Below are 9,514 nucleotides of genomic sequence, written 5' to 3'. Positions count from 1 at the left end.
TTCCAAGCCACATTCACTAAATTAAGCAGTGCTTACATTGGCACGGATTAAGGATATCTTACACTAATGACAAAATACGCTACCGATAGAGTTTTTGCAAAAACAAAATCTAAAGCTTAGTACGCAGCTGAAGCGAAACGAAATTTTCCATACAAAATTTCGTTAGCGAAATCTTGAACGAAAAATTTCGTTTTGCTTTTCGTTTTTCAATACGCAGCTCTAGAGAAAAATTGGAGAGTTTTCACTCATTTGTCACTTACTTTTTATTGTCCTGTGCATTTTTCTTGACTCTAAGAGCAGTGTTGACTGTTTTTTCACTTCTAATTCATTTCTTGCTTTAAAAATTATTTTCTGTTGGTTTTTTCTGATTTTAATTCATTTTGAATTTCCTAATTTGGCTTTGACAGAATACTTGAAGATATTTTTTCGTTAGCATTTTCGTTGTCGACTTTGGAGACTTGAAAATTTTTCGTTTCGCATCAGCAGCGTACTAGGCTTAAACCTGTACGTCAACCCCGACTAACAAATTTGCTTCTATAAATTTTTACAGGTGGTGTTAATGTAGCTCTTGTAATACTATGTTTCCACCTACGCTAAATCCGAGATTTAGCTAAGTAGATTTAGAATAAATCTCGAGATTAATTTTAAATCTACTTCGCTAAATCTCAGATTTGGGTTCAGCTACCCTAAATCTAAAATTTCCACCTACTTTCAATCCGAGATTTAGAATAAAACTCGAGATTTATGCTAAATCTACTTCGCTAAATCTCGGATTTAGGGTAGGTGGAAACGTAGTATAAAGCTGTATAGAATTGATATAAGGTGTGTTTTTTAATACCACCGGGCTTAACTGGTTAAAAAAAAACGCCTCGGGGCTTAGCGAGAAAAATTGGCAGCACTGCATACTAAATGTTCCGAAATCAGCTGACACAAAAAATATAAAGTTGTCATATTTTTCGCTTTTGGGGTTTCTTATGTGTTTTTGAAAAAAAAAAGTTCAACTAACTATTAAATAAATATTTAAAATAATATTTGTCCTTCCAAACATCAGTTTTGATGTTTTTAAACAAATTCTAAACAATTTACGAACAAGTTTATTTGGTAGCACAGATTTAAATCTGTTGAAAAAGTTAAGCCCTCCGGGCTTAACAGCTAAGCCCAAGGGGCTAAAGTGTTGTTGCATTTAACATGTAAATTGCTTAGCCCCGACTGCGTTTTTTTATCCAGTTAAGACCGGTGGTAATAAAAAACACACCTATTGTTTGTTGGGACATGCCGGTTTGGAGTTTTTGAAATTGTAGTATAAAATTAGTAATGTTTTAATATACTTTTAAATCTTTATCACCAATTTGAAACAAGACGTTATCTTGCTTTCTATCGGTATCATTTTTACTGAACCAAAAATTAGTTCGAGTTCTGGTCAACAGATGGCTTTTGTTTGTCGGTAGGGAGAAAAAGAGATAGAGCATGCCCGACAAACAATTTTGGTTCTAAAAAGCTTTATAGATGCAATTGTTGCTTCTGTAAAGCATTATAGAAGCAAAATTGTTAGTAGGGTGAGTTGGCGAATAAGCAAGTATGCGCGAAAAGAGAAGAATATAGAAATAATTCTGTTTCGATCCAATATGTCATTATCATCGTGTCAACCAAAGCTGAACCACTGCTAATCCACCGCAAGTTAAATTTCTGAACCAAAGTTGAACCACGTTATGACCCAGCCAATGATCTACAGGGTTTCACAAAAGTAATGGATCAAACGAAATATGTTGATTGGGGAACTTCACCCGATAAACAATTTTGGTTCTATAAAGCTTTACAGATGCAATTGTTGCTTCTGTAAAGCATTATAGAAGCAAAATTGTTAGTAGAAAAGGGCTCTCAGAATTTGGTAACTTGTTCATCCTAAATCCTTACGGTTTTCGATTCAATGCACTTCTTGTGAAATTTCGAAAAATCCCTACTTAGCAACAGTATTTTGCTTCCTGCGCCCATTATAGATTTTTGTTTTTTTTTTAAATTCTTTTACAAAAACATTGCCAAATAATTGGGAACAACTAATTAATCAAAATATTTTTTATTCCATACGATATTTCGCTGCAAATTAACTAACATTTTCAAGTTTTATAAAAAATTAGTGCCGAGCTACACTTTGATTTTTCAATCGCCTAACCAGTCAGGCTGTAGGCAAGAGGGGTGAGGATTTTTCTCTTTTTGACTTTTGGTCCTAGAAAATGTGAATTGGAACGCGATTGGGCACAACACTGTGTAGCCAGGCCCTTAAGCCATAACTACAATGACCTAAAAAGTGAGAAAGTGGGAATTTTGCAAAAGTGTTTTTTTTTTTTTATTTCTTTCTAGCGCTGTTTTTTTTTGGAAAAAGCTACATAAATTGTTTTTTAAACCAAAAAATCGGATACCTTGTATCTTGGATAGGGTATCTGTGCGTACGTGAACGCACCCATTGTGTATCAACCTTAAATATTCGAAAATATGACAGCTGTTTTCGAACAACACAAACTTGACATTTCGATATCAGCTGCGATTTTTTTGCCTTCTTCTTGCTCATTTTTCCGTATTTTTTGTAAAAAAGTTATAAATAAATTTCAAATAATATTAAATCGAACAATAATTAATACAAGTAAGTTGTTTTTTTTTTTTTTATTATCATCCTCTTATATTATTTTACAAATTATAATACCTTCAATATAAAATATTTGCCAAACTTGTTCACTTCAATTTTGCACTTTTGCATTTGTTGTTGTTTTTTTCTGTTTTTTTTTTTTTTTTGTTTTTGCCTTTTTCTTCGTTTTCTGTCCAAATTCTTTTTATGACAGCTCTTCTAGAGCACTAATCAAAATGGCTTCTGCCAAGTAAAACCGTCGGAATTCCTATTAGAACTCTTCTCTCACCGATTTTTATTCTTTAAAAAAAATATTAAACCGGCTTCACAATAATTGCAAAATAATCAATTTGCAAACAAAATCACAATAAAAACTGTGTCCATCGATTTTCCTTCCTCACAAAAAAAACTATAAAAGACCTAGAACTAAAGAGCTAAGAAAAATGTGCTGACTTCTCAAAATATAATTTTTTTTATCAAGTGAAATCTATTCTCTCATTTCCTGTTCGCTTTTTTTATTCTCAATACGACAACAAAATAAGTACAGAAAAAAAAAGTACAATCATCGAATTACTTAACGCGTAATCCATCGCGATGGCGAACGGCAGCGGTGGCAACGGCAGCGGCGGCGGCAACTCTTCAGAAGGTTCTTCATCCCGCGAAGATGGGTCATTGTACTTTAAAAAAATCGGTTCCGCTCTTTTCTACGGAATGGCTTCCTTCATGATAACCGTCGTCAATAAAACAGTCCTCACATCTTATCAATTCCCCTCGTTTCTATTCCTAAGTTTGGGTCAACTATGTGCCAGCATTGTAGTCCTTTATATGGGAAAACGTCTCCGCTTGGTCACATTCCCCGACATTAGCCGAGACTCATTTGGAAAGATATTTCCTCTCCCTTTGATATTCCTCGGCAATATGATGTTCGGTCTGGGGGGTACAAAGGAACTTAGTCTTCCTATGTTTGCTGCATTGCGCAGATTTTCAATTCTTATGACCATGTTGTTGGAATTGAAAATCCTGAAAATACGCCCCTCGACAGCTGTACAAGTGAGTGTATATGCAATGATTGGAGGTGCTCTCTTAGCAGCCAGTGACGATCTATCGTTCAATCTAAAAGGCTATGGCTATGTAATGATTACAAACAGTCTAACTGCAGCCAATGGAGTATTCGTAAAAAAGAAATTGGACACCATCGATATGGGAAAGTATGGCTTGATGTTTTACAATTCACTCTTCATGTTCATTCCCGCCCTTATGATTACCCTATTTACTGGAGATCTGGAGCAATCGGTTAATTTCTCACAATGGAACAATATCTTCTTTATTGTACAATTCCTTATGAGTTGTTTTATGGGTTTTGTTTTATCCTACAGCACAATGCTGTGCACGCAATATAATTCAGCTCTAACAACAACAATTGTTGGATGCTTGAAAAACATATGCGTGACATACTTGGGTATGTTTATCGGTGGCGATTACATATTCTCATGGGTTAATTGTATTGGAATCAATATAAGTGTGTTTGCTAGTCTGTTGTATACATATGTGACTTTTAGGAGAAAGCAAGCACCGGATAAGGAATTGCTGATACCGTTGAGTAAAGTTGAGTCGGTATAGCATAGAATTAAAAAATGTCTACGCGACATGTAGATATGTAATATTTAGGATGTAAGAGATTTGTGTAAATTCAATTAGAAAACTTATACCACTTTGTTATTAAACACACATGAAAAAAAACATGATGACGATTATAAGATTACCAAAGCCATAATTTAATAATTTTTTATTAAGTAATTTTAGTTGATAAGTTTAATATTTTTTTTGTAAAAAGATGTAATTTTTTTTAAGTAAATGTTTACCTTTGATAAATTTTGCACTCTAGTTTTTCTTTTTTTTCTAACGATAACACAATGGCTTGATTGTTCCTGTTGAGTGCTTTATTTATTATAAATTAAAATTAAAAAAAAAAAATAGTTTGTTTTTATTTTATAGTTGTTGCTAATCTGAAGTAACATTTTTGAGCTGTATGTACATTTTATTATTAGCTTAAAAAAGAAATAAGTAAAATGACGAACAAACAAGAATAAAACAAACAAAAAACGAATTTGTAAAGAAAATAATTATAAACCTAATTTATGAAAAATAAAGAATTAATTTTCTCCATAAGAAAAGTGCATTAAAAACTATTTTATGTTGTCGGTTCTTTTTATTGTTTTGAGAGGCGCTATCTATGTTTTTTTTTTTATTTATGTTTGCTATGTACAAATAGGTAGTAGGTAAGGTGTAATGATGATCAAATATATCCAACGCAGCGTGTATCTATTTGAAGTGACACGTGAGCTAAAGTCTTTATAAATCTTTCATTGTCATCGGTGTTTGCTCGTCGGTCGTGACTTGTCGTTACACAAATAAAAAAATACAGAGTTCGTTGTAAATGGGTTTGACAAGGTCAATGTTTTGTTGCTGTTTATTTTTTTTATCAGCATGTGGTGAGAAGTAGGCAAAGGTATACCTGGAAAAGATTAATGAATCCCAAAAGGTGAAGAGCTATTTTTTTGTTTTTATTTTTTAAAATTGTTTGTTTGGTTGATGGGTTTTCTGGTAATTGGAAACCTCGTTGTTAAATAAACATTTTAAGATTTTTATATTAAAATGTTTTTTGCATTGCATTCATATTTTCTTTAGTAGAAAATCCATCGAAATAAAATTTTGAAAGAAGTAGGAGGTAGGTAGATATAAATGCCGGTCATGAAACCTTGACTCGAAGACCCAATTAACATCAAACAAGAATGACTTGCATTCGAATTTAAATAAACAAAATCAACCATTTAAAAATGAATATCATGAAAATATTTAATAGATTGCTAAGAGCTTAATTTAAAAAAAAATAAAAAAAGATAAGTTACAAGCACCTAGGTCCAAAACCATGAAAACCAAACATTTTAAGCCCGTTGAACTCTAAGTTTCGCTTCTGCTAATAAAATGAAATTTCGTCATTAGTATAAATCCATATTGAACCTCAGCCTAAACTACTTAAGGGTTTTTTTCAAACTCGATATTTATGAGTTTTATCATATTCCCTGGAGGTAAAATTGAAATTTTATTTTTAGGATTAACGGTATCTGTCAAAAACCAAATGAAAAAGCTTACTTTTCTCAAAAATCAAAAACCTCGGGCAGTTTACTTCGAAAAAAAAAAACACTTTTATTAACCCTTATTATTGGTACCTCTTATGGAACCGTTATTCATTTCTTACTTACTCGTAAACGATCCAGCCGATTTTAACAAAATTTTGTTTGCAAAAGCATTTAAGTAAACGTAAAATTATTACATAAAAATTAAAAAAAAAAAAACATTTTGGAAAATAAATTTGTCTGCTAAATCTATTTTTTTTTTAATTTGATCAAAAATGGTTTCACCAGTTTAAGTTTATTCTCCAGATTTTCTCTCCAATTTTAAGCATTCGGATTCCAACCGTTTTGTTTTTTGAAATTTGAAAACCAGCGATTGTTTTCATTAAAATCTTCTTCTCCAATATTATCTGGCAAAAATGGTCCCTAATCACTTCGGGAAGATATTTTTATCGTTCTGACCCATACAAAATTTATATTTGAATATATAGTAACATAAACGTATTTGAGTTTAACATTAACTATTTACTATAAAATTTTCAGAGTCGGAGTTTTGAATTTTTTTTTTAAAACAACCTTGTTTGTTAGAATCAAAAGTTTATTGGTAATATTTCATAGTTACATATTTCTTTATTGTTACTCTCCCTTTAATTGTTTGAAAGATTAAAAAAAAAAGATGAAAAAATCTCATAATAATACAAATTTTTGAACAAGTTTACTTTCATCCTCAGACATCAGACATAAATTTGAATAAAATAAATATTTCAAATTAATGTTTATCATTTCATTATTAAAAACTGTATGCAAAAACCACAGATGAACGTAAGTTCGTCAAAAAAAAGAAGATAAAAGTGAAGTCATTAACCCTATCAACATAACTTATCTCATCTTTTAGTATACAAACTAATGTCCATTATAAATACAATATACGTGTAGTACGAGTACCCACTTAGTCACTTCAAGGTTTCTATGTTACTTCGTGAGATTAATTAAAAGTTTGGATTGTGGATGCTTCATCCATTGGAATCTTTATTTATAGATTTATCGATTGGATGGATCATTAAAGCTTTCAATGTCATTGCCATCGCCATGTACCACCTGTCTGTTTAATACGTACATAACACATACATATGAACACATACTCAGAGGTAAAAAGCATGAAGCCAAAGCAATTTTAATTTTGAAGTTTTAAAAGATTAATTACTTTTTGATTACGTATGTACCTTAAAAATAATATACTACGCTAATATGATGTGTCTTATTCAGCACTCATATACGAGTATATTGTTTTGTATATTGTTGAATGTATGCATCAATGCGATTAATTATAAAACAAATGTTACTTTGTAGTAAAGCAAGCATCTTAAAATAAAAAAACTTGAATAAACAAAATATGGTCGCATAAACCTGTTCTAATAAATTGTGCAAAATTCTATTTGTTTTTATGTAAAATGATTTTTATTTGCCATATTTTTGATATATTTATTTTAAATTTATTTTAAGTGTTATCATTTCACTTACAAATATAATCAATAGACGTATGGTGTATCCATATCTAATTCAGAACTAACGTATGACTGATTTACCGATAAAATAAAATCCATACATAATTGGATAACAATCGACTTTTTGTAAAGAAACAAAAATTTTAATAATAATTACCAACCATGAATTATTATTACATTATGAAAGTTTATTCCTTTGTTATTCAGTAAAAGAATCAAATACAAAAAAAAAATTATACGTATACATGTATCGTCATGAACATTATCAATTTCTATGGTCTTATCTTCATCAATCTGTAAAAGTTTCAGGCATTATGTTGCGACGACTTCCTGATGTTCTATTACAGAGATCAAAAATACCTCTAATGCGTGCTGAATTTTCTATGGCCGAGAATTTGACTATACCTAAAAATGAATCATTCAATGCCAAACTCAATGAAGAAACTCAAACTGAAATCCCAGAAAACTTAGATAACTTTACTAAAGAGTTTATGGGCAATCGGATTGAAGTATCGCCATTTCAAAGATTCCTTCTAAGTGCAGGTTCTTCAGTGGCAGCAATCGTTGACCCACATCGGTAAGATAGAAGTCATTAAAAGAAAATCTTATGTTATCACATATTCAATAATAAATTTATACAACTTAGTCATGATATGATTGCTTGCTTGGGTGAAACAACTGGAACAAATGCCCTCCAAAATATGCTTGAAACTATGAAAGCCACCGAAGAAGGACAGCGCATTTTAGCTGATAAACCACGTATCAATACAACAACAGTTGATATGAATTATCTACGAAGTTTGCCTGAAGATAGCTTTGGAAGATCATATGTTAAGTTTTTGGATGATAATGTAAATGTAATTAAAAAAAAAACTACTATTTGATTGTGACATAAGATTGTTTAAAATTTAAGCATGTGACGCCTGACTCACGAATGGAGGTTCGATTTATAGAAGATGCACAGCTGGCTTATGTTATGACAAGATATCGAGAATGCCATGACCTAGTGCACACGATCTTAGGTATGCCTACTAATATGTTGGGTGAAGTTGCTGTCAAATGGGTGGAAGCTTTAAACACTGGATTGCCGATGTGTTATGGTGGTGCTGTCTTTGGAGCTGCTCGCCTAAGGCCAAAGTAAGTTTTATATATTTTCATTATCTTTCTAAATCATATCACTTGTCTATTAGTACAAGTGTGATACTACTTGTCTATCAGTACAATTCTTATCTTGTACAATGTTTTTAAGATAGCAGAAAAAAAACAGTGTTTAACTTCTGAAACGATATTAAGTTTGTAAAACAAGTGAAACTATTTGCTGTACAGAAAAAAATTGTTAAAACAATTTAAAACAATCGAACTAGGTCTAATAAACAAAATGCAATTCGCATTTCTTTCTTTTTTAAAAAATTCTTCTCTATATGTAGAGTATTCTTTTTTTAACGAGATATAAGTAAGACATACAAAAAAATTAGAGCCATAATAATGCATCTATCTATCAATTTAAATTTTGTTTTAACTATACATTCTAGACAAAGGAAAGAATATACATCTAGATACCTTCCATGGTCGATTCAAAATGGAAAATCAATCAAACCACTAATGGCTGTATATTGGGAAGAAAGATGGAAACAGCCAATTTCTGAATTACGTGATGAATTGGGTATTATTCTGCTTACTTAAAATTCAACACAAATAAAATAATACTATTTACATTAGTTTAAATTTATTTTACATTAAAAAACTTGAAATCAAAAATAATTTTAAATATATATTTTATTATTTTAGTTAAAGACCAAGAGTCAGCAGCAGATTTTGAAAGTGGAGATATAACCATATAAATGTACTAAATTGTACAGGTATCAATATCGAATAGAAATGCATGCCATTTTAAATTTACACAATTATGTATATATATAAGGCGTTTAAAAACTTAGGTTTTCCAGCAAATTTTAATGAGCTTACATTTATTCCCTAAATGCTGAATAAAGTCCATTTAGATTCATTTTTTGTAACAACGATATCAAATTCTGGATAAATTTTCAGTATTTTAACTTAAACGGTGCCTATTACATTAAAACCTTCCCATTCAGTGGCCCATTGCACCAAATACAATTTACAATCACAAATTTGTAGTTGTACAAATTTGTAACTTCTTGTATGATTTTAAGAATTGGTGCAACATAATTTGTTAATTATTTTACAATTTTTGTGAATAATTGCTTGTAAATTGTAAGTTGGTGCAATAGGCTCCA

At 30.8% G+C, this 9,514-nt stretch overlaps 1 protein-coding gene across 1 annotated transcript; it reads left to right on the top strand.

Moving 5' to 3' along the window:
- The first annotated feature begins 2,830 nt into the window (after window positions 1-2,830).
- On the top strand, window positions 2,831-9,027 carry LOC129908256 (uncharacterized). The gene is made up of 5 exons (XM_055984633.1): window positions 2,831-4,239; window positions 7,447-7,836; window positions 7,906-8,110; window positions 8,173-8,396; window positions 8,792-9,027. The coding sequence occupies exons 1-5, from the start codon at window positions 3,215-3,217 to the stop codon at window positions 8,940-8,942; spliced, it is 1,995 nt and encodes a 664-aa protein (XP_055840608.1). The 5' UTR covers window positions 2,831-3,214; the 3' UTR covers window positions 8,943-9,027.
- Window positions 9,028-9,514: the final 487 nt, after the last annotated feature.

The sequence above is a fragment of the Episyrphus balteatus genome, chromosome 2 (assembly GCF_945859705.1).
Source record: "Episyrphus balteatus chromosome 2, idEpiBalt1.1, whole genome shotgun sequence".
Lineage (NCBI taxonomy): Eukaryota > Metazoa > Arthropoda > Insecta > Diptera > Syrphidae > Episyrphus > Episyrphus balteatus.
This window is presented reverse-complemented; position numbering and strand designations above follow the sequence as displayed.